General features: G+C 41.4%; 1 protein-coding gene across 1 annotated transcript in view; it reads left to right on the top strand.

Annotated features, from left to right (window-relative positions):
- Positions 1-25,692, top strand: part of LOC144733725 (receptor-type tyrosine-protein phosphatase beta-like) — a 36,981-nt gene extending 11,289 nt beyond the window's left edge. Inside the window, exons 7-20 of the mRNA XM_078615749.1 lie at positions 1,914-2,234; positions 3,022-3,282; positions 5,899-6,165; positions 9,645-9,911; positions 13,279-13,542; positions 14,231-14,494; positions 15,559-15,900; positions 17,189-17,338; positions 18,049-18,256; positions 18,693-18,814; positions 20,692-20,788; positions 21,988-22,026; positions 23,516-23,644; positions 24,995-25,692. Coding sequence (XP_078471875.1) covers positions 1,914-2,234; positions 3,022-3,282; positions 5,899-6,165; positions 9,645-9,911; positions 13,279-13,542; positions 14,231-14,494; positions 15,559-15,900; positions 17,189-17,338; positions 18,049-18,256; positions 18,693-18,814; positions 20,692-20,788; positions 21,988-22,026; positions 23,516-23,644; positions 24,995-25,115 — 2,852 coding nt within the window. The 3' untranslated portion in view covers positions 25,116-25,692. The remainder of the gene's footprint in view (positions 1-1,913; positions 2,235-3,021; positions 3,283-5,898; positions 6,166-9,644; positions 9,912-13,278; positions 13,543-14,230; positions 14,495-15,558; positions 15,901-17,188; positions 17,339-18,048; positions 18,257-18,692; positions 18,815-20,691; positions 20,789-21,987; positions 22,027-23,515; positions 23,645-24,994) is intronic.
- Positions 25,693-25,916: the final 224 nt, after the last annotated feature.

Raw genomic sequence — 25,916 nt, 5'->3', positions numbered from 1 at the left:
CAATGGCCTCACTGTCTTCACAAGACCACACTGCCATCAACACAGAGGAAGTGAGGAAGGGTCTGGCTGAAATGAAGAAAAACAAGGCTGCCGACAGAGATGGTATCCCCCCCCCCCCCCCCCCCCACAAAATCCTTCATAACTTAGCTTCTAGGGGACCTGGAAAAACTGTACACCAAAACTAGGAAAATCGGTTGAATCCCAAAAGCATGGTGGGAGGCAATGGTCATTGCAGTACCCAAACTGGGCAAGCCAACTGATAATCTGGAAAGCTTTTGGCCATTATCACTCATGTGCACGACCTAGAAACTCTTGGAAAATATCATCCTCCAGAGAATCACCCCCTTGTCGAGTCTGATCCCTGCAGAATAAGCGGGATTTCAGCCTGGATGCAGCTGCTGTGACCCAGTTTTGGCCCATGCGATACACATTGTGGCCATATTCCAGAAGAAATTCAAGACCAGCGCACACTCTGAAAGTGACCTTCTGTGGCAACAATGTGGGACATGACACCACTCTGACCTATCTGAATGAAGCTGGACCCTACGATAATATTCTATGACCACCTGAAATAGCCACCAAGATCAAAACAAGGGTCAACCTGGTCTATAAACTGCAAAACACAAGCTGGGGAGTATCAGCACCAGTGCTATGGACATCAATGGTGGTTCTTGTGTACTCTGTAGCCGAGTACTATGCATCAGTATGGACCAACTGAACACTACAATGCGGTGCATCACTTGAACCCTCAAGTTCACTCCAACATCGTGGCTGGCCCACCCATCCATCGCAAAGTTGCAACCACGCAGGAAGTCCTGCAAATAGAGGAAAAAAGGTCGCCTTGCCATTCATCATGATCTCATTAACATCCCTTGTCATCCGTTGAAGTCACACAAGCCCTTTTGCATCAATATGCTTCACCTTAAATAATGTAATTTCATCCTGATGAATCCTGGAGAGTTGAATGGAGTTTAAAATAACTCACAAACACATTGTGAAAGACCCATTTCAGAATATCCCTGGGTTTGATCTTCTACAAAGCTCATGGTCCACCCTAAGCTGCATCCGCACAAACCATGACATTACCTGATCCACAAATGGAAAATTTTAAACTGTCCAGTGTGTGACTGTGGTCATCCGGAACAGAGACCATAAAACATATAACGATGCAATGCCCAATTGGCAAATACGAAAAATACATCACGGCGATACACTCCGCTGCTCCTGGCAGAGTTATCTGGCTTGACCCCCTGAATGTAAAGTTGTAGTTGTTCCTCTGCATGTAAATGATCCATTCGAAATCATTCCACGCCTCCGCGTGTATGTATGTTGAACTTTCGCAACATATGTTGCCAACTTTGCTAATCGGACCTGCGAGAGAAGGACAACGAACAAACAAAACGCAGTTCCAAAGAAATTGGGTTTCAACCTAGATGTAAAAGTTCATAAGTACCAGTGGCTTCCTAATATTGGAAGAGAGTTCCAGACGTCTGCAGAAACGCATCTGAAAGCCCACAATCTACACTATCAATGAATTAAGCAACTATTCTCAGTCATATGGGTAAACATATGTCAATGCATATCTCATCATGACTGCCAATATACCATCGTTTAAAGCTATCTCTGATTGTTGCCTAGTGAGCAAAATGCAGTGCATTTACCTCGAGTATTCAGCCACTTATTCTGACATAATAGGCACATGATGATGCATCGATTATTGCATCGAATTGCATAGTGAGTTTGAGAAACGATTATTTGATATTTGTATACATATTGTGTAATCATTCCATGTGACTTCTGCAGTCAATATGAGTTTATTCAGTACATTCACCATGCACAATGTAAAAAATACCGTGTCAATTAATGAACAGAATCATGACCCTTAATTGTGACTTTTTAATGTTGCATGGAAGGTGAAGATATGTCAATTCGGCTGGCTGGGAATGCCACCGCATGTCAGGGCCGTGTGGAGGTGTTCTACAATGGCGAGTGGGGCACGGTGTGTGACGACCTCTGGAGCCCACAGGATGCCAAGGTCGTGTGTCGTCAGCTGGGTTGTGGGCTCACTGCATTTGCCGTGTCATATGCTTACTTTGGATTGGGCAGTGGTCGTATCTGGCTCGACGAAGTTCAATGCTCTGGTTACGAGACGCGGCTTTCCAACTGTCGGCATCTTCCCTGGGGGAATAACTACTGCAGCCACTATGAAGATGCCTCAGTCATCTGCTTGCAAGGTTACTTAAATGAATGTGTGTTGGTCAATATGTCTGTGTGTTCTGTTGTCTTGTTATTGCATACCCAAGAAAATTACGTCCATTGCTATCAATACATTTATTCTTTATCCACTTAAGGTAAATTTCATGTGTTTCATGCATTATTTCGAAAGTTTATCCTAAAACAGATTTTTTAAGGTTTACATTGGATTCAACAACAAATTTCCACGTGATAAGCGACTTCATTGAGCTACAGTACATAGCTCAGTGGGTCTTACCTGGTAAAATTCTAGGGAAGGTAAAATGTATTGAGTATTATTTGAATAGATAAAACTAACTTCAATAGGTAGAAAATGTGTGCAGGCGAGGAGAAAATTATAACTTACACGCAAAAAGGTGTCTAACAGCAACACATAACTGGAATCTCAGCATCTTATGCGTGTCCAGATGACATTCCAATTAATTTTTGTGAAATGTTCATAGTTAAGAAAATACGATCTAAACATAAAAAAAAACAGTCAATGCAATATTCTCACGTTTTTAAGTTGATAGGTCAAGCGTAAATCCATTAAACAATTAATATTTAACTCCAAGTACTCGTATGAAATGTTAATTTTAATATTACAAAAGAAACAATTGAAAGAACCATTCATTTCAAAATGATTAGATTATGAATGTATGTTAAAGCGTTGTCACTACACCCACATATTTAGTAATGTGTTTAATACGTCTGTCTATTCATAATTTTTAATTGTTCTCGTAAAATGTTTAATACTATTTTGACAAAATATCACCCATGCTGTTGCAGTGCCAAGTTACATCGTTTTAACCATCACGAACAAGACTACCACGACCATGACAGTCTCAGGGACGACTTCTCTCCCGGAATCGTTCTCCTACTGGGCCTACTTGCGAGAGACTGCAAGTGGAAACTTGGTTATAACATTCCAGATTAACTCAACCATAGCAACAGTTGCTGGCCTGGTTCCTGGAAGGAACTACTCTGTGTCTGTGAAGGCTTCCAATGGGTCCTTCTCAACTTGGTCAGATATGGTCATGGACAGAACTCGTAAGTACCGATGCGGTCAACTGTTCAGATTATTAATATTGATATTAATCTGTGTTACTATATATTGTGTATCTTACACATTGTATTACTTAATTTGGTATTGAAAGCGTTTCACTATACAATGCTGCCATTGTTTCTGTATTAAAAATAGACAAGTGCACGATTCACACGTTGGTCACGTTCCCTTGATCAATATAGCCAACCGATTAGCATGGTTGGCTACGTACGGTGCGAAAGAAGTGCAACACAAATACATGCCACGGTGATGAGCTCGAGTCTCCTCACCCGACCTCCGTTAAGAGCGACAAAAGCCCTGGAGGCTCTGTTCGGATAAAATGGACCTCCTTAACAATGTCTGCAGTATAAAGCCCAGCACCTTATTTGAAACAGCGCTGTGTAAAACTAAACGGTGTTTCAATCCAACATTTACTGACCTGGTTAATGTAATGAACTACTCTTCGTGTCTGTGGAGGCTTCCAATGGGTCCTTGTCATATTGGTAAAATATGGTCATTGACAGCACTTGTAAGTAACGATGCGGTCAACTGTTCACACTAATCTAATATAGACAGTAATCTGTATGCAACGATATCACAAGTACATTGTGTATCTTACACATTGTATTACGGTACTGAATTTGGTATTTAAAGTGTTTCACCATGTGGTACTGCCTTTGTTCCTGCATTTAAAATGTACATGCACGATTCACACCAACCTATTAGGACAGTTGGCTGTGTACGGTACGAAAGAAGTTCTACATACATGCCACAGTGATTGGCTCGAGACTCCTCACCCGACCTCTTTTAATTTATCGGATACAACGTGTAGGCCACTCTGGCAAACTGGGAGGGATCATGGGCCTTCTTCATGCTAACTCTGGCATAGTAATATCTTAACCCTCGCGTGATCAAAACATTTAGCCACAAGCTCCAGGGTAAGGAGTGAGAGTTCAGTCGGGTGGTCCCCACCCCCGTGGAGCTTGTTGTGGGGGGTGCATGCAGGGAAGTCGGGCGGATGAGATGGGCGCTTGGGGTATGGCCCTCCTTCCTCCCTCTGGTGTTAGACAGGATTCAGTAACCACCCTGCGGGACTTCTGAGAAAGACAACTCCACTTGGCATGTGGAGGCTCCTCCTACCTTTGTCCCAGATCCCTTATTCTCCCCTCATTATCTAATAACCGATGCCCCCTCTCGTAGTTCGCACGTATGGAGGTAAATGAGCCCAATCTCCTCTCCATCTATGGGCCGGGGAGTACTGAGGGCCTCAATTCACATAATTGTTGTATCCCCCCACCTTGTTGCGGTCTGTGCCTTATACTGGGCTCTTATTTTGTTGCAACAAAAAACATACTTTTCTCATGAATACATATTTGGACCAAAAAAAAGACGGAATGGTCTCATGGGTGGCTTCGTCTTCAGAAGTTGACTACTACATGGTGTACTTAATTGACACTAACAACGGAACAACGGTGAAGCGCTATAATGTGTCTTCCACTGTTACATCAAAAGCATTTACTGATCTGGCCCCGGGTAGAAGTTATGACGCTTCTGTAACAGCGTACAGTGACATGGACAAGGAATTACTCATAATTAAACCGAGGAAATTTGTCAAATCAGCCAATCTCATGTAAATATTTTATCCACTCCGATTGCCGTTTCACAAGTCCACTGAAAGTCAACTTTACTGACAAGACACGGACATTCATAACAGTCTCATGGGTGGCCCTTGGTTCTGATGTAGACTTCTACACAGCCTCCTTGTTAAAAGCAGCAACTTGGAACCTGGTCATAGATATTAACTGTATACTTTCGAATACCATAATATTTAGCAGTCTGAGCCCATGGTAAACAATATTCTACATTACATAATAGTTACATCGAGCCTAGTTCAAGCTGTGGGTTTTGGATATAAACATTATGCACTATAAGTGCAACTTAAAAAGCACCAGATTCATGAAGAATGTTTACTGTTTTTGTGGAATTTCGCTGATATCTGTAAATTTCCGATAAGCGACTGCGCTCAATCCATGTGTCAATTTGCATTCCATTTTGCTGGGTGAAATTTGTCAAGTCCCATTGCACGAAACACATCGCAGAAAATCATGATCTGGGGGATCGCCGAGGAGGAATCAGGGCCAATGTTGGCAAACAATCTCGCACATGCGCACATGCTTATAACTAGACCAGTGCAGTGGCTCAATTTTTCTTGCCCTGTGTTATAAATACAGTTGGTTTAATTAATGGCCATTGCTAACATCAGTAGTGAGTTACATCTGAACATATCCTGCGAACTCCACCAACCTCCTCCCCACCGCCTCCCTCCCTCAATCACACTTTAAACGTTGAGAAAGTCTCGGCAAATGCTCTCGACTATTAAACTATAGTTTATGCCAGACTTTAATTTCATTGTATGACAATTTTGTTTTCCCAAATTGTCACTTTCAAATATCCATTTTAAAATAACAAACTTGTCTAGTCAATACATAGTTGGACAAAAAAGGACATATAAAATATATGGTGATCGTTGGATCTAATGTGTTGTATGCTACTTTGGTGACTTAAGTTAATCACATAAGTATCCCCTGAAATTTGTCTGTCATGTTTATTTGACATTTCAGTTCCTCCACAAGTCAATGTCACCGTCACCATCAACAACTCTACGGACATGACAGTCTCATGGGTGGCTCCTATTTCAGATGTTGACTACTACATAGTCTACTTAAATGAAACAAACTACGCATCAGTAGCATATCCCTACAATGTTTCCTCCAATGTCACAACGCGGCGCTTTATTGGTTTAGTTCCTGGTAGAAGTTACCAGATATCTGTAACAGCGTACAGTGGCATCAACTCCCGACCGTCAGCCATCATTACTAAAAGGAGCTGTGAGTATTTGCCTGTTTGTACATCCATTGTTTTGCCAACTGATAATCACTGTTGGCTACGTAGGGAGCGAAAGAAGTTCAACATAAATGTGCATTGTAGAACACATGCATAGCAATGTTAATGTATATTGGAATTTCAACTGTGTAAGTTATGTTCATGACCACATGAATAGTCCCAAAAAATATTATTTAATTACTTATTTACGCACTACTTATTATATACTAGCGGTGAGTACCCGGCGTTGCCTGGGCGAAAAAGGCAGACACACACATGTAGTTACACAAACAAATCGACTGACACACACACGTAGAGTTACACACACATATCGACTCACATACATACATAGACTGAACAACAACAACCGCCATTCGCCAGTAAGTGGTACTACATATTTGTACATATATGAATATCTCATTCATGGAATGATGCCTCTGTCAATGTTGAATCAAAACAGTTATAAAACGAGTTGAAGAATCACAACCCTATTCTTGGTTCTTTCGGTAAAGTCACGTGGAAGGGAAACAATAAAATAAAAAATATATATAAAACAATCAAATTCTCACCACGTTTCGACTGCAACACAAGCAATCATCATCAGGTGTGAAAAACACAGCAAGAACATTTTTTTTTAAGTGGCGGTTTTTTCTTAAGGTTAGCACCACGGACAGCGATTTTGGCAGTTGTTCAGATGGACGAGTCCATCTATGTTCGGAAAAGAGGAGGGGGGAGAGGAAAAGAATTGAATGCGGTCTGAAAGTCACCGTAAGCGTGAACACAATCAATTAAGACCCAAAATGGTTTATCAAATCCTTCCAAATTTTCTTGCTGTGTTTTTCACACCTGATGATGATTGCTTGTGTTGCAGTCGAAAAGTCGTGATAATTGTATTGTTTTATATTTGTATTATTTTATTGTTTCCTTTCTACGTGACTTTACCGAAAGAACCAAGAATATTAATCCCTGCAGTCATGAAAGCTTTAAATCAAAATCACAACCCTACTAGCCTCTTATTTAATATTAATTAACCGTTCCTGAAAGTCATCTGTAACAGATACATTTTAAGATTATTTTTTAAAAGAATGTAATTTCACAGGAATAATTCATAATTAAACCGAGGAAGTTTGTCAAATCAGCCAATCTCATTTCACAATTCCACTGAAAGTTAACTTTACTGACAAGACACGGACATCCATGACAGTCTCATGGGTGGCCCTTGGTTCTGATGTCGACTTCTACACCGCTTGTTAGAAATAACAACTTGGAACCTGGTCATATATATTAACTGCATACTTTCGAATACAATAATATTTAGCAGTCTGAGCCCATGGTAAACAATATTCTACATTACATAATAGTTACATCGAACATAGTTCAAGCTGTGGGTTTTTGGGTATAAACAGTATGCACTCTAACTGCAAATTAAAAAGCACCAGATTCATGAAGAGTGTTTACTGTTTTTGTGGAATTCCGCTAATATCTGTAAATTTCCGATAAGAGACTACGCTCAAACCATGTATAGTGGCACAACGCACGCGTGCTTATAATGGCTGCATGTCCGCGCTCGACTGCCAGGGGAAAGTAGTTGACGAGCATCGCCACGGGAACGGCAGCACGACGCTGCTGGTGGAACGTTGAAAGTGGACAGGTGCAGGAAAACCGTTGATGTGGCTAAAGTAGGACATGGACCGGAACTGAAGGGATTGGTACCTGTCAATCACATCGAAGAAACTTCCAGACAGGATGTTCTGGAAGGGTCATTAGGCCTATGTAAGACGAGCGAACGAGCTCGGAGGTAGAGGGGCTTTAGACAGAAGACATAACAAGTTGAAGCAGGACCAGCTTAGGCCAGCTAGAATATCCCTGTGTGGGAGTAGCCCTTTGTGTACTCGTATAGGCTAAGGGCGTGAGCTCAGTCCATACGTCGGCACGCTTAAACGCCGCGTCTGCCATGATAACGACCCGCTGAGACAGCGAGACACGGCAGCGGAAGGGACGAAGCAAGGATTGCAGAGAGTGAGACCAGGAGGCGGTGAGTGAGAGAGCGAACGATCGGCACATGGCAGAATCTCGCATGCTGCACCAAGTGCTGTAGCGTTGACATTGTGAATAAAGTGGCCCGGAAAGAAAAGACAAGTCGTCTGCCTCAAAATCTACAACACTACGCATGTTGCAATTTGCTTCCAATTTTGCTGGGTGAAATTTGTGAAGTCCCATTGCATGAAAAAAACGGGGCAATCAGGGCCAATGTTGCAAACAATCTCACACATGCCCACATGATTATAACTTGGCCCATGCAGTGGTAAAATATTTCGTGCCCTTTGTTATAAATACATTTGCTTTAATTAATGGCCATTGCTAACATGTCGTAAGTTACATCTGAACATATCCTACAAACTCTACTAGCCTCCCCCCCTCCCTAAATCACACTTTCAACGTTGAGGAAGTTTTGGCAAATGCTCTCGACTTTTCAACTATAAACTTGATTTGAAGCTTTCGTGACTGCAGGAATTACTCTTTGGTTCTTTTGGTAAAGTCACGTAGAAAGAAAATAAAAGAAATAATAGAAAACGACGTTTCGATTGCAGAACAAGCAACCGTCATCAGGTAGAACTAAATTTGAGAGAGAGACAAAACACAGACACGGAGTCACACAGACACACAAGCAGAGAGAAAAACAACACCAACACACAGAGAGACACGCAACATAGACACACAGAGACCCAATGCCTCTGTGTCGAGGCCTTAAATAGAGAGGGGGGGGGGGCAGAGAGAGAGGTGGGTCTGCTGGGGCAGCTGCTGGAGCAGAGAAATTAGCATGTCAATGAATCCACCCGACGCGACCGAGGTAAAGAAGATCGAATGGTCCTATGAGAGCTTGGTCAATTTTAGAGAGAGAAATAGTTTGAGAAAACAAACTTAGACATTTTTTGGAAATGTAATGCAATGCAACACAGAGAGTTGGCTAACACAGTTAACGCATAGCCTGGTTGATTACGATCTCCAAATATTGCTAAATTTGAAGGTAAGTGTGAAGTCATGTAGAAAGAAGATGAATAAAAAAATAGAATACGACGTTTCGATTGCAACACAAGCAACCGTCTGTGTGTCGGTGTTGTCTGTCTCTGCTTGTGTGTCTGTGTGACTCCGTGTCTGTGTTTTGTCTCTCTCTCACATTGAGTTTTACCTGATGACGGTTGCTTGTCTTGCATTCGAAACGTCGTATTCTATTTTCAACTATAGTCTATGCCAGACTTTAATATCATTGTATGACAATGTTGTTTGCCCAAATTGTCACTTTCAAATAGCCTTATTCAAATTACAAACTTGCCTAATCAATACATAGTTGGACAAAGAAAAGGACATATATAAAATACATGGTTATCGTTGTATCTAACGTATTGTATGCTACTTTCGTGACTTAAGTTAATCACGTAAGTATCCCTTGAAATTCGTCTGTCATGTTTATTTGACATTGCAGTTCCTCCACAAGTCAATGTCACCGTCGTCGTCAACAGCCCTACAGCCATGACAGTCTCATGGGTGGCTCCTATTTCAGATGTTGACTACTACATAGTCTACTTAAATGAAACTTACAACGCACAAGCAGCATATTCCTACAATTTTTCCTCCAATGTTACAACGCAGCTCTTTATTGGAGTTGTTCCTGGTAGAAGTTACCAGATATCTGTAACAGCGTACAGTGGCGTCAACTCCCAACCGTCAGCCATCGTTACTCAAAGGAGCTGTGAGTATTTTTCGATTTAAAGCTTTCGTGACTGCAGGGATTCATCTATTTGGTTCTTTTGGTAAAGTCACGTAGAAAACAAATAATAAAATAATAAAAATAAAACGTCGTGAGAATTATTTTATTATGTTTTATTTGTATTATTTTATTATTTCCCTTCTACGTGACTTTACCGAAAGAACCGAGAAGAGCTGTGAGTATTTGCCTGATTGTACATGCATTGTCGTCAACTGATATCACTTGGCTACGTATGGAGCGAATTAATTTCAACATAAATTTGTATTGTAGAACACATGCATAGCCATGCTAAAGGATATTGGAATTTAAACTATGTAAGTTTTGTTAATGACCACGAATAGTCCCAATTTTTTTAAATTTAATTACTTAGGATATATTTACTAAATATTTGTACGTAAATGAATACCTGAATCATGGAATGATGTCTCTGTCAATTTTGAATCTAAACGGTTATAAACGAGTTGAAAAATCACAAGTCTATTAGCCTCTTATTTAATATATTTTAACCGTTCCTGAAGGTCATCTGTAACATCAATTGTAAAAAACATTTTTGAAAACAATGGAATTTCACAGAAATTGTTCAGAATTAAATCGAGGAAATTTGTCAAATCAGCCAATCTCATGTAAATATTTTATCCACTCCGATTGCCGTTTCACAATTCCACTGAAAGTCAACTTTACTGACAAGACACGGACATCCATGGCAGTCTCATTGGTGGCCCTTTATTCTGACGTAGACTTCTACACATCCTCCGTGTTAGAAGCAGGAACTTGGAACCTGATCATAGATATTAACTGTATACATTTGAATACCATTATATTTAGCAATCTGCGCCCATGGTAAACAATATTCTACATTACGTTATATTTACATCGATCATAGTTCAAGCTGTGAGTTTTTGGGTATAAACAGTATGCACTATAACTGCAAATTAAAAAGCACCAGATTCATGAAGAGTGTTTACTGTTTTTGTGGAATTCCGCTATCTGTAAATTTCCGATAAGCAACTGCGCTCAATCCATGTGCCAATTTGCATCCTATTTCGCTGGGTAAAATTGGTGATGTCCCATTGCACCAAAAAACATCGCAGCGAATCATGATCTGGGGGATCACCGAGGGGGAATCAGGGACAAAGTTGGCCAATAATCTCGCACATGTGCGCACATGATAATAAATTGGCCCGTGCAGTGGCTCAAATTTCCGTGCTCTGTTATAATAACATTGGTTTGATTAATGGCCATAGCTAACATCAGTAGTGAGTTACGTCTTAATCAATCCTGCGACCCCCACCAACCATCCCCTCCCCCCTCCATAAATCACACTTGCCACGTCGATGAAGTCTTGGCAAATGCTCCCACCATTGACTGACTTTTAAACTAGAATCCATGCCAGCCTTTCATTTAATAGTATAGGAGTCCCTCTGACACACGACATGCGTTCATGAAAACCTGCGTGTAAGTGAAATCGCACTGTATGAAGCTTATTTTCGCATCGAATTGCATGTTATAGGGGGGTATACATTACTGGCCAAAAATGCAATGTACAGTAATTAAATTCCACTATTTCAGCCCTGGATTGACAAAATACATATGAATCTAATAATGTGATTAACATGACAAAAATATGAAATGATTTTTATAACAAATATGGTAATACTTAAGATAAAAAATACTGATAATTGGTTCTTTACCCTTCTATCTGGAAACAAAACTGACACCTTTTTACAAGGAGTCATGTTTGCATAGACCGCAATACCTGCAGTCATAATACAAACAAAAGAACATAACTCTGATAATGTGCACTGTCCTTGAAGTTGATTGGTCCACACCCGAGACAGCTTTCCTTAGAGCCTAGTCTCATATGGGTTGGACCAGATGACGCCAAAAGGCGCACAACTCAAGGACAATGCACCATCAGAGTATGAGAGCTCGGGGCAAGCATCTACACTATGGGAACCTCATTTGCCAGTAAAAATATGATAATTGGTTCTTTACCCTTCTATCTGGCAACAAAACTGACACCTTTTTACAAGGAGTCATGTTTGCATAGACCGCAATACCTGCAGTCATAATACAAACAAAAGAACATAACTCTGATAATGTGCACTGTCCTTGAAGTTGATTGGTCCACACCCGAGACAGCTTTCCTTAGAGCCTAGTCTCATATGGGTTGGACCAGATGACGCCAAAAGGCGCACAACTCAAGGACAATGCACCATCAGAGTATAAGAGCTCGGGGCAAGCATCTACACTATGGGAACCTCATTTGCCAGTAAAAATATGATAATTGGTTCTTTACCCTTCTATCTGGCAACAAAACTGACACCTTTTTACAAGGAGTCATGTTTGCATAGACCGCAATACCTGCAGTCATAATACAAACAAAAGAACATAACTCTGATAATGTTGTTTGTTGTTTGTATTATGACTGCAGGTATTGCGGTCTATGCAAACATGACTCCTTGTAAAAAGGTGTCAGTTTTGTTGCCAGATAGAAGGGTAAAGAACCAATTATCATATTTTTACTGGCAAATGAGGTTCCCATAGTGTAGATGCTTGCCCCGAGCTCTCATACTCTGATGGTGCATTGTCCTTGAGTTGTGCGCCTTTTGGCGTCATCTGGTCCAACCCATATGAGACTAGGCTCTAAGGAAAGCTGTCTCGGGTGTGGACCAATCAACTTCAAGGACAGTGCACATTATCAGAGTTATGTTCTTTTGTTTGTATTATGACTGCAGGTATTGCGGTCTATGCAAACATGACTCCTTGTAAAAAGGTGTCAGTTTTGTTGCCAGATAGAAGGGTAAAGAACCAATTATCATATTTTTACTGGCAAATGAGGTTCCCATAGTATAAAAAATACTACTAATTATAAAACAGGTTACTTAATGACGAGTAATTTCAGGGCTTCTTGAACGCTTTCGAGGTCTGTTGCTGCTTCTAAGCCTGAAGGGTTGTGGGCTGATCGGTGCAGGACGCAGCGTTGCCCACGTGCGTGTTGAAGATGTTTTTACAAGTTATTTTTTATTCAGCACGTAACTGAAACGCAATAGCGTAAGTGTGAAGTATGTCTCTAACAAGTTAATTACGTAGCTCCAAATTCGCGCTTTGGGGGGTGGGAGTAGGGAATGTGCAATGCGAGGGATGCCTGCATGGAAATTGTTTGCCTACATTTCTGCTTTAACATTTCCATTTTTAAGTTACATACTTTTCAAATCAATAATTTGACGAGAAAATGTGCATATTAAAATAAATATTTATCGTGTTATATGCCACTTTAGTGGCTTAAGTCAATGCCGCAAGTATCCATTGCAATTCGTCTGTGTCAATCGTTTATTTTACATTGCAGTTCCTCCACAAGTCAATGTCACCGTCACCGTCACCAGCCCTACAGCCATGATGGTCTCATGGGTGGCTCCAACTTCAGACGTTGACTACTACGTGGTCTATTTAAATGAAACTTACAACTCAACAGCAGTGAAGCTCTTCAATGTGTCCACACTTAAAACAAAAGAATTTACTGATCTGGTTCCTGGTAGAAGTTATGATGCTTCTGTAACGGCTTATAGTGGCATCTACTACCAACCATCTGCTATCATTACCAGAAGGACCTGTGAGTTATTGCCTGATTATATTTTCTTAAAATTTAGACTTTCAACTTTTGTGACTGCAGGAATTCATATTCTTGGTTATTTCGGTAAAGTCACGTAGATAGAAAACTAAAATCTAAATTAAATTATATCTACATGACTTTACCGAAAGAACCAAGAATATATATCCATTGTTAATTACTATATAGACCCGTCATGTTCGGGGACATTATAATTTATATCATGCATGAAGTTTCATTTGGGCATGAATTGTGTCTAACAATGCACTCTTTTTAACTTACCTATTTAATAACAATGTAGGACATATATATGTATGGAAAAGAATGTCCCAGTCATTGAATATTGGCGACGTAAATGTTACGTTAAAAGGTGATAAAAACGAACTTGAAGAAACAAACAAATTAGACCCTGATTTAAAATATATTAATTGTTCATGAAAGTTGTGATTTCTAATAAAATGTTTACATTTAAACTGAGAAATGTCGCCATTGGTAAAATGTGACCTGGAAAGATAACAGCACATTTTATGTATTAATGCATGTATTAACAAAATTATTATGTTATCAAAATAGGTTAGTGTCGCTTACAAAATGTTGTGTTATGTTTGCAATTGGTCTTTCTCATTTTTCACATTAATCATTGTACAATAACTAAAACATACCATTAAAATGTCTTGCTTGCATTTGGCCATTTCAGTGTCAAGTGACATCGTTTTAACCATCACCAGCAAGACTACCACGACCATGACAGTCTCGGGAACGACTTATCTCCCAGACTCGTTCTCCTACTGGGCCTACTTGAGAGAGACTGAGAGTGGAAACTTGGTTACAACATTCCAGATTTACTCAAACTCGTCAACATTTATTGGCCTGGTTCCTGGAATGAACTACTCCGTGTCTGTGCAGGCTTCCGATGGGTCTGTCTCATATTGGGCATATATAATGGACAGAACTTGTAAGTGCCTATACAGTCTGTTGATCGGACTATGTTAATTTAGACAATAGTTTGTATGCTACTATATATCACAAGTACATTGCGTATAATATACTGTATTACATTATTTGGTATTGAAAACGTTTCACCACCATGTAATGCTGCCATTGCCCCTGTTTTTAAAATAGACATACACGATTCACACTGGTAATTTTGACAGGCAAGTATTCTCTTTTGGTATAAGTAAGTCAAAAACACGTCAGGGTGTGATTTGGGCTGATTTAAAGTAGGCAGACGTAATCCTTGATGCTGGTAATAATTATTTAATAATATAAATTTACACTGCTAACGCACCTTGCTCCTAGAGGTCAGAAGGCGATGTACAAATAACACACACGTGCAGGCTCAACCCAATAAAATCTAACCTCAAACTAAAAGATTCAAGGAATAGAAAATTTCGTTTAAAATACGTGCGTATTAAGGCACGATTTAAATAAAGCTAGGTAGTCAGCATAGTGAACGTCCAGGGGATGTGAACTCTACAGCCAGGGGGCCACACGAGAAAAGGCCCGGTTATCTATCATCATACAGGGATGTAACCTCGGCACGCACAACGATAAACTAGTTTAATTGTACCAGGTAAGGCCCACTGAGCTGTGTAGCTCTTTTTTCAGAAGCGACCTGGCGATCATAATGGATAGATAAACGAAGTGGCTTATCATCATGTGGAAATTTATAGCAGCAAAATACTCTAAACGCATGATGATAAATGGAGGGGGAAACCAGAAGACCTGGAGAAGAGGTGGACTGGTAAACACGAGCACTGAGGGGAATCAGGACCATTGTTGGCACGGCCGCATTGCCAATGTAGTCGACAAATTTAGGCGCCAACTGTGTTTCACATGCACACACATGCTCATAACTGAGCCCCTGCAATGTCTCAATTGTTTTTGCGACTGTGTTATGAATCAAATGGGTTTGATTAATGTTCATTGGTAATATCAGCAGTAAGTTTCATCTTCAGCAATCTTTCATCTCCTACCCCCCCCCCCAAACTACCCCATTCGCCAACCTTTTCCCCCCAGATCCAGCATCTGTCAGAGACTTTTCTTGCTTTCCGTATTCCACGGAGAATATTTCCTGCAGTTGGTCTCTCCCCGACGGTGTATGGAGCGTGCTGTACCTGGAAGTGATCAACGGCAATGATCTATTGCAGTCCGTAGGCATCTTCAACAACAGCCTCGAAGTCTATACCATGTATTCTTTGAATGAAATAATTACGGAGCCTCGGGGAAATGGAAGAACAAATTTAACATTTGCCATGCTTGGACGTCTGGAGCGGAACACTGAATACTTGGTCAATATCACCACCTATTCAGGAAAATTGTTCAGTAAAACTCTACAAGGAAAAGCAAAGACCGTAAGCGGTGAGTTCATACATTTTTATTGGAGCATGAGTGGTTATGATTGTTGTGTTTTGTACCAAATGTGTGAGCAAATCCATCTGTCTCCCCATCATAAATGTGTGCAATGCATTTTGGACACAATCGGGTGGAATGGTCTGGTAGCAGGGGGTCCAGGTCCAGGCACCCATCCACCCAAACTAACCTGTATCAGTCATTTTAATTTCTTAACCGTTTCCCAACTTTCTGACCTGCCAGTAACAACCATTTTGTACGCGGTACTTTTCTAAACAGTTCAAAGTTGTCATCGTACACCCAACAACTTAAGTTCAGTTCTGGGCCTTGCTTTACTCGCCTGTACCTTAAATTACGACCTGCTGAAGTGTTTCTTCTGCACCTCCGATTTAGCATGATTGGCTACGTACGGTGCACTTACATACGTATAGCACTGGGGAGGGAAATAAGTATAACCCGTAAAAACAAAGTTTTTCACTATAAATCCTTTATATGCGTGGCAGCGAACTTAATATAAAGGATTTAAAAATGTATTCGCCTGTGGAGGACGCGGGAATCGATCCCGCGACCTTTGGCATGGGAAGCGAGGGCGCTACCAACTGCGCTACTCCGCCACGGCCTGTGGAGGGGTTACGCTCTGGGCTCTTATACTGTGACGTTCAGCCAAAGCGATGAATGAGTTCTATTTGAATATATGTAAAATAAAACAATTTTGCCTAAAAAGTGTAAAATTTTGGGAATTTTTTTTCACGAACATTAATTGTCTGGCACAACGAGTCTGTGTGGAAAATGTCAGCTCGATTGGATCACGGGAAGTGGGTTAAAAAACGACCGAAAGATTTGCACGGTCGTAAGCAAGCAAGCAAGCACGCAAGCAAGCAAGCATGCGAACTTAATATAAAGGATTTAAAAAAGTGGCTGGTTCGGGAAGTGGCCTTACCAACTCCATTGTGAGCGGTGCGACCCTTTACATGGCTGCTCATTGAGAGCACTTGCTCTGACGACTGGCTGTTCAAAAACGGTTACAAGGGATTTTTGTTTAAGCCTCACTTGTTAGGTTGGAGAAGGGGGCACCGTATTTAGGGTGTTGTGCTACGAATAGTGCGACCCTCCCAACATGCATTTTCTGGCTATGGTAAATATTAGTAACTGAACTGTTGCTAGCTCCTCCAGCATGGAAAAGTATGGTCAAGCAATGTCCATGCCTTCATCCAGTAGATGATTAACTAATGGCTCTAAATTACGACAGTCTGTGTACTTGTACTCATTTCCAAACCTGCCGTGCTCATATGGGTAGCTCCTCCACCCGTTCCGGAGACGGTGTACATCACGACGGTGCAGAACCAGGTGACACCGAGCAGCCTAACCATCTCCTTCAGCTGCAGCTGGTTCCAGAACACAAACGGCGACCTCAAGTACTACACGGTCATCGTCAAGCAGTCCGAGGGTAACGCAATGGACATGCCATGAATACGGCTCAGTCACGTCATTCATGCACGACTCAAATGATAGTTAACTTTTTTACCAGGGGGAATGAAATAATACATTCGAGTGCTTGCTAAGTATACGAGAATTAGCGGCAGCAATACCTGTATCTTCCACGATTTTTTTTTATCAAGGCCTTGGTAGCTATGCATGCCTGTAATCCACAACAGTGGAGGCAAGGGTTTGTGAATCACTCCGTGTGGTGAAACGCTCTACCCATTAACCTCGTGGTACCATACCCTCGCTGGCCAGGAGAAGGCATCTGTATGGAATGTTCTTGTCCTACGTAGGTTTTCTCTGGCTACTCTGGTTTCCTCCTGGATGTAAACACTCATTTATTGACAGATTAAACCTTAATAATCAGAGGACTGTAGAGCTAACATGGGGTGGTAGAGGGGGGTGTCTGGGTCTGAAATTGATACAAGATGACTTCCTGGCTGCTGCTGCATTTCCATATTGTCTGTGGTTCCTCCTTGCACCTCTATGAGTCATTCTCCATCTTCGAGTTGAAAATGTTACTTATGAAAACGTAGTATATACATTTTTAATCTAAAGTGCAACATTTCACGTGCAATTAAGTATACCATTGAGGATTCATTTTGGAAACTTTGCGTACAACTTTTTAAGAATGTAAAAAAGGAATCCACTGATTCCCTCTGTCCCATTACACAGGTACTAGCAGCGAGAGTCCAGAGAAGAGGTGGCCTCTGAGCACGTACTCAGAATATGCGAGTGGAAGCACGAACGTGTACCAGGTGGACGATCGTGTTTACCCCTCCGAGTGCTCCAACCCCAACTCCGTCGTCAGTGTCCAAATTGGTACCGGCAGAACGAGCGGCAGCTTCTCCGATGGCCCCTTAAAGCAAAACACTGCCTACAGGTATGTCCCTCGCCTGCGTGAGTTTTTCTGTGAGCTTATTTCAACGAATTAAAACCCCGCTGAAATGTTTATGCGATGTTCCCATAAGGATGGTGACATCACGTGGTCGCAAGAGCAGGAGCCTTGACCAGACCTATATAGAACACATATGTAAATTGGAGTGGTTAAACCGGTGCAGTTTTCCTCAATCTGACAGCTGCCGATGAGAGAATCTGCCATGCTGTTCTGCTGCTAAAAATGCACCTAGCCTGGCACAAGTGCCATGTTATGCAATTGCAATGACAAGCCTTATAAAAGGCATATGGGGGAGGTATGACCTCTCAAGCACCTCTTGTATACACCAGCCATGGATGCATATTTCCCCACCCATAAGTTGTCTAAACTCCTGCCCCCATTCTTGTGTTGTTCTTCCACCTTTCCCATTGTCACCATTAAGGATCAGTTTCCGTGTCTACACGTACCTCCCAAACGTACGCTCTGTCCGCGCTGGAGGGGTAGCCATCTTCACGGACACACGCTTCTCTCTACCACTCATGACATTATTGAGTGTCATCGGAAGTAAGTATTCCCAATTATTGCCATTCAGCATAAGAGCATATCCAATCAGCTCAGTATTATGTTGAACTTATTTTCCACCCTACATAGCAAACTGTGGTAATTGGAGGTGCGGAGAAAGGACAACAAACTAAACAGAAACATTTGTTCCAAAGAAATTAGTTTTCAAATTAGACGATTTTCAAGTGCATAGGTCCAGTGACTTTCAAATATCAGAAGTAGAAGCGTTCAGGACGGCCGCAAGGGCATCTGAAAATGCTGCAATGATACGTTGGTCATCATTGTTCGATGACTATCCAAAGGCAGCTGCTGCTGTGAGAATGACCTGAGTTTGCGTGATGGTTTATGCTTCATGATGAGATCAGTAAGATATCACTGGTAATTTGTGGCAAGTGTATGAAATCTAGACATGAAGTCAATGATGCTATGAAAACTCGGACTTAGTTTAGACCATCTTGCATCTTCACTACAAACCAGTCACAATTGTACAGTCTCCAGCAAACCAAATGCCATTGGATCAAGCTTAATATGCTCATGGCTGAAGGCCTTCCAACGCTGTCTTGACCATGTTTCACCACACGTGGGAGTTGCGTGGCCACGTTTCACCACACTGGTCAATGCGCGTTGGTGAACGGGGGTAGAGGACAGGATCGGTTCAGACATCAGTGACCCCTGAAATGAACTGTAATCGGAAATTCAACTCGGGCAACCAATTTCATTGAGCACTGCACTCATCAGTATGCACAACAAAAGTGCGTGTAAAATATTGACCATTTACAATGTGCATTGTTATATGAAATTATTTCATCGAAACTCTGTTATTTATTTCTTGGGCCGACACGGTCCCGGTTCCAGAAAGGCTGTTGCCAGTGTTCCGAAGCATTTTAAAAGATTGAGAAAACTGAGCAGTGGGCAGGGATGCTGGACAATGAGGGGTAAGCAGCAGGGCCAGTGTCTGAGAGAGCAGAGCGTCACTTACTGCGTGGGCCACGAAAATGGTTACGTGAGGCCATATACAAGTGGGTGCTGACAAAGGTAGAGAATTAAGCGGAAGTGAATGAGCAAAGATGACTGCTTAATGTTGAGGGGTAAATTCGTTCCAGTGAAGGGGCTGGTGGGGGAGAGAAGAGGGTAGGTGGGTGAGTCAGGACCAGGTAGAGTAGGTGGGTGAGTCAGGAAAAGGTAAGTAGGTGAGTGAGTCAGGACCATGTAAGTAGGTAGGTGAGTCAGGACCTGGTAGAGTAGGTGGGTGAGTCAGGGCCAGATAAGTAGGTGGGTGAGTCAGGACCAGGTAAGTAGGTTGGTGAATCAGGACCAGGTAGAGTAGGTGGACGAGTGAGGACCAGGTAAAGGAGGTCGGTGAGTCAGGACCAGGTAAGTAGGTGGGTGAGTCAGGACCAGGTAGAGTAGGTGGGTGAGTCAGGAGCAGGGTTCGGGTTTATGCCAATGAGTGGGTTACCCGAGGTGGTGGCACCGCACGCTGGGGGGTCAGGAATAATAGTAGTACTTTCGCGACCAATATTGTTCATAAGGGTGTTTTTCTAGTTAGATTGCGTAAATATTAATGTCGGTAAATCCGCCACCACCCGACACAGCCAATTAGAAAGGTTCGACGAATCTGGTCGTCGTGATACCTTGTACTCGAATTGTAAATGTTGTGGGTTTATTCTCCATACACAACTGCTTACTGCTGAACTAGTAATTGATTGGCACGTTTTGTTGACGTGACAAAGCTTACTAATTGGCTGTTTCGGGTTCAACGACATTCATATTTACGCAATCCAACCCCAAAAAACATATATATGTTTTTAATATCTCGAGTCTTTTCGGTCTCGACACATCACTGATGCCGCTCGTCTCCCCTTTCTCTTCCCTATCAGGCTCGGGAAGCATCGTTGGCCCTGTGGTGGGAGGTCTGCTGGGAGCGTTGGTGATCATTGTTGGAGGGGTCTTACTCTACGTTCGCCGGGAGCGGCTGTACGTTCTGAGCGCACACACACACAGCACAGCTGCCAACCTCACTTTTACTGCGATATCAACATTGGTCACAGGTGTACATGAACAACCCTTGGTCAATTCACTGCTGGATGAAGACCTGTCCACACCGCACGGGTTGTGGGGTTATTTGCCAATCCTTCGAGACCCTGAGCAGTGTATATTAACTCACGCAGCTTCATTGTAAATATCCAACTCTGCTTTCCTAAATGAAGTGATTCAGTACGTTTTGGTGATGATGTGTCTTTCCCCGCAGTGTTATTTCAATAGTGCTATCGATGTTTCGTCATGAGACAAACTATCTGCTCGGATGTCTCGTAGACAACGGTCTGCGGGAAATATATATCACACAACTACGTCCAATATTTCTTAAAGTTATATCTGAGTCAGTCACACTCCGGTCATCCTTGCAGCAGCAGCGGCTTTTGGCTGGTCTATGAAAAAACACGGTCACTGCATCGCGCGCTTTTGGATGCACTTCTGCGCCCGTCTAGAACGCTCTTCCATCCGATATTAGGAAGCCACTGGAGCTTTGCACTTTAAAATGACCGCGGTTGACAAATTATTTTCTTAAACTTATGTTTGCGTTTAGTTTATTGTCCTTCCCCTGTACCTCCGATTAGCGCGGCTGCCCCCTACGCTATACAGAGTCACACAGTAGGGGGCAGCAGATTCCTACTCACCCAGCTGCGGAATATGCAATATTCACCACATGACATTCAAACCTATAATTTTAATAGTTTGTTTGTGATACTGCATTGGCAGTAGCTCACAAGATAGCAAAACTAAATGCATTTGTTATTGCCACTGTTCTAAAAGGGAATACAATAGATGACGTTTTGGATAATGGTCCTTCACCTAAGTGTTTTAAAGAAACGCCATTGCCTGAAATACAATCGAGTATATATTATTTTTAGGACAGTTTATGACTGAGTTTGTAATTGTCAGAGCTGGAATTTATAAAAAGTACAGAAGTAAATTTATGTTGTCAGGTTTTTGTGCAGTCATTGCCAACTGGGTTGAGCCCAGTTTTAAATACAGGCATCTGCTCAGATGAAACGCTTGAAACTCAGTTTGTTCGTAGACCTATCACTGCTTCTGTCTGTCCATTCATCTGTGTGTCTGTCCACCTAGTAGTCTCCCTATTGGTTAAATGTTCCAACATGTCCCTCTTTCTACAGGAACTGTTTCAAGAGACCTGATTCCACACAGCAGACTAGGTAAGTATTCATTCCTCTTATCCGCGTGTTCCATCCACTCATCTCGCTCCCCTTCACCAGTCCCCCTTAGGTCTCAGAAATCTGGAGATGCAAATATTATCTGCATTCCAAGGACGAGGATTTGGTTGACTAGTGACCACGCGTTTTCCACTGTAGCTCTCAGACTATGGATCTCTCTTCCACAAGATATCGGGACCTGTGGACATTTTTTAAACATATTCATATTTATTTACGTAAACATGGTCATAAAACATATTCATGTTTTTACGGCACCACGGTGGCGAGATGTTAACTACCTTGCCTGGTATGCAACAGGTCGTGGTTTCGATCCAGACCCTGACGCCTGTATATTTGGAGTTGATATGTTCTGCCCATGGTGGCATGGATTTTCTCCAGGCCCTCTGGTTTTTCCCTCCAAATTTGGAAACATGCGTTTACACTGGAACATTTGGCTGCTTTCCATTCCCCCCTGATACGTTACTTTGTTGAGTTATCATTCGTGGCCAGGTCACTTCTGAAAAATAGCTACATTGCTCACTGGGCCCTACCTTGTAAAATAAAAGTGTATACGCTTCCATTTATTAAATTATATTGTATGAGTTAATTTATAAAATATATTGAAACATTTTTTTCAACAGTTTACTTTTGTGTCTTGTATATCATTTGTGATTATCGGCACGTATTATAATAACAGTGTCTTACAGGACAAAACTAATTCTGTTTGAGTCGTGGGCATATACAGTACACTGAATATATCAATAATGCTCAGCATGGTTTAATGTCACTTAGGCAGTTCGCAGTGACCTGCAGTAATGAAATAGTGGCGGTGAAGTTTGATTTTGTTTGCTTTTTAAACTATTTCTAGCATTAGCAGTGGCATTATTCACGTGTTGGTGTCTTAGTACCTGCATGCACTGGTTGTCTCTTCGACGAATCGTATGTGCTCCACACTGATGATTTCCCGCTTTTGTATGTATGTACACATGTTGAACCTCTTTCATACCGTACGTATTCAACGGTGCTCATCAGAGGTGCGAGGGAGGGCACAAACTAAACACAAAACGCAGTTATAAGGAAATTAGTTTACAATCTAGTTTTTAAAAAGTGCATGGCTCCAGTGGCTTCCTCATGAAATGGCATTTTTAAAATAGCAATTTTGGAAACACTGGGCTAAAACCAGTAAATTCCGTAAATCACAGTTGGAGGCCAGGAGCTAACATTGATGTAAACTGTCTATTTGTAGACACGATTAAAGTATTTATTTCTGAAGTTAATAATAAAGTAATTATATTCCTAAGGGGAAAAAGTACAAACATTAAAACTCAACAGGCATGGAGTGACAAGCGAAGTGGTTCGTGCGGTTGCGTTTTGAGGCGGGCAACATGAGTTTTAGCTACCTTTCCGATAAAAAATACTTTTTGCACATTGCCTGCATGTTGGAATAAAAAGAAATGCTCAGCAATATATTGTAATGCCATTTTTTTTATAGCACAAGAAAATGGGATGAACTCCCGGCTATACCAGGTGGCATGAAAAGAGATGTTGGTGATGCAAGTCATAAAGCCGACAATGAATACGTGAATTCTGACGACTCAGTTTATGAAGATCTGGATAATGGGTACGTGGAAAAGTCATAATTACATAAAATTGACACATAATTTGCTATTAGTATATGTAATCCAATTTTACACGAGTGAAAATCATGCTTACCATGGGTGTAAGTGTCTAGTTCATGCAATGAACAATTATATGGGTAACACTTTATTTTTGTTAGAGACATTTACACTGTACAATTAAAATTTAAAATAAATAATTATGTAAGATCCAATCAAAATGTGACTTGATGTTACTCGTATCACATTATCATTCAGGCATAGTCAATTTTAAAATAAAAATCGAATTCAAATAAATTTATTAGCAGGACTTTTATATTTGACTCTTCCAGAATGCAAAAAAACACAAATGAAAATAACGATTTTACTTTTGAAGTTAACACACCTTCAAAACGTCCATACATTGTATAACTCTTTTAATAAGTGGAGCTTTTTATATTCCCTGCTTTAAGAGCCAAAAAGAGCATGAGTTTGAGGACAATTTATGAGATTCTAAGTTTTTAAAAAGTAATTGTAATATTTTTTAGTAGTATATATGGCGTTGGTTCGACTATATTTGTATCGGAATTCTCTGAAGCCCTTCTAAATACAACATAAAATTTCGACTTAAAACTTTCGTTACTGCAGGAATTCATATTCTTGGTTCTTTTGGGAAAGTCACGTAGATAGCAAATAGAATTTAATTAAAAGAAAAAATAAATTAAAATTTAAAATAAAAGCAAAAAACCACGACGTTTCGATCGCAACACAAGCGGGCTTCATCAGGCGGAGAGAAAAGAGAGAGACCCTCCAACAGCAACTGCTTCTAAGGGCTTTCAGAGTGAGCAAAGCTGTGCGGCGTGAACAGCATGGGCGGGACAGCCAGCGCCAATGTAGGAGCAAAGCAACACAAGTACAAGTAAAGCGAGTGCGTTAGACAATGGGGGGAGGGAGGGGGATAGACAGGGGAAGTGGGGGGTAGAGGTGGAGCTGAAGGCGCAGTCCAAGTATGTTAGACAATGGGGGGAGGGAGGGGGTAGAGATAGGGGGTAGAGATAGGGGGAGAGAGAAGGGGGGTAGAGATAGGGGTGGAGCTGAAGGCGAGGGCGCAGTCCAAGTGTGTTAGACAGGTGACTGCCTTGATCAAAATCACGGGCGCTTGTTAAAATAATTCGCATAAAAATAAAATGTCCCGATTGTTTAGATTTTGTAATGCATGTTATTATTAATATATTGTTATTATCAGCTTGCTATTTGGCTTAGATTGATTGTATCTATACTTGTGAGTGGCGCTTTATAAAAATACAGATACATAGTTATTGTTACATGTGTGTTAACTCATCGTGCTCAAACGTTTTCTTTTAATCTTATTCAAGTAAACGCCAAGAGAACCACCACTCAGGTGCACCGTCGAAGACAGAAAATGATGCCAAGACCGTGGGCAGTTCCGATCCCACCTATCTCGCCCCCGACAATGCATACGTCAATGTGAAATAGCCATTCAAGTCACTCTCCACCTCCTCCTGTTCGATATAAAAAAACGGCTCCTCTACTAAGTTTCAAAACATGAACCAGACCTTCCCTGTGCTGGGTTCATATTAAGGTCAATTTTACCTCGTACTCAAGGTTAATTAATTCGTGCCAGGTACAAATTTATCAGGTGTGATATTGTTATAATGCCACCAGCGGGCCGACATTGCACTTATTCGAGAACAAATATTTATCTTGCAAAAACTGCTCTGCATTTTTGCAGCTGAGCTTATAGATATGTGCTTGTATCGGGTATCTGTACTAGTCTAAGGGTACCGATGCAAGTGTAATGGTCTCTGGAAATCTATAGGCGTCTGCTTCGAATGGTTGATGTAGGTATAGAGTAACAACTATAAGTTGAGCCAGATGATTGTGTCAGATGTAGTGGATTGTACTGCTCTGATGATGCCTCCACCCTTCGTATTTGTGAATTGGGCATTGAAGAGTCATACCTTCTGTGGTCTACTCTGGGTGACCACAGGCACACACTACCGGAGAGTTTGTATTTTCAATTTTGCTTTAAGTAACCGCATCTGCCATTGTTTGTGTGGATTCGATTTGAGGTTGTGCCCATAATTTTCGTGGAATATTAATGCCATCGATCGTCTGCGTCGGGTCTTGATTCTGGGTTAATGTGTTATAAATATAACACATTAACCCAGAATCAACACATTGGGCGATATAAATATATATGTATTACTTACCAACATAGCCTATACGGGAGACTCATTTGTGGCTACATGGTGATGACTGAGTCATAGACACGCA

Source organism: Lampetra planeri, chromosome 48 (assembly GCF_965212315.1).
Source record: "Lampetra planeri chromosome 48, kcLamPlan1.2.h2, whole genome shotgun sequence".
NCBI classification, from domain to species: Eukaryota; Metazoa; Chordata; class Hyperoartia; order Petromyzontiformes; family Petromyzontidae; genus Lampetra; species Lampetra planeri.
Note: the sequence above shows the minus strand (reverse complement) of the source record. Positions and strands in the feature narration are given on the sequence as shown.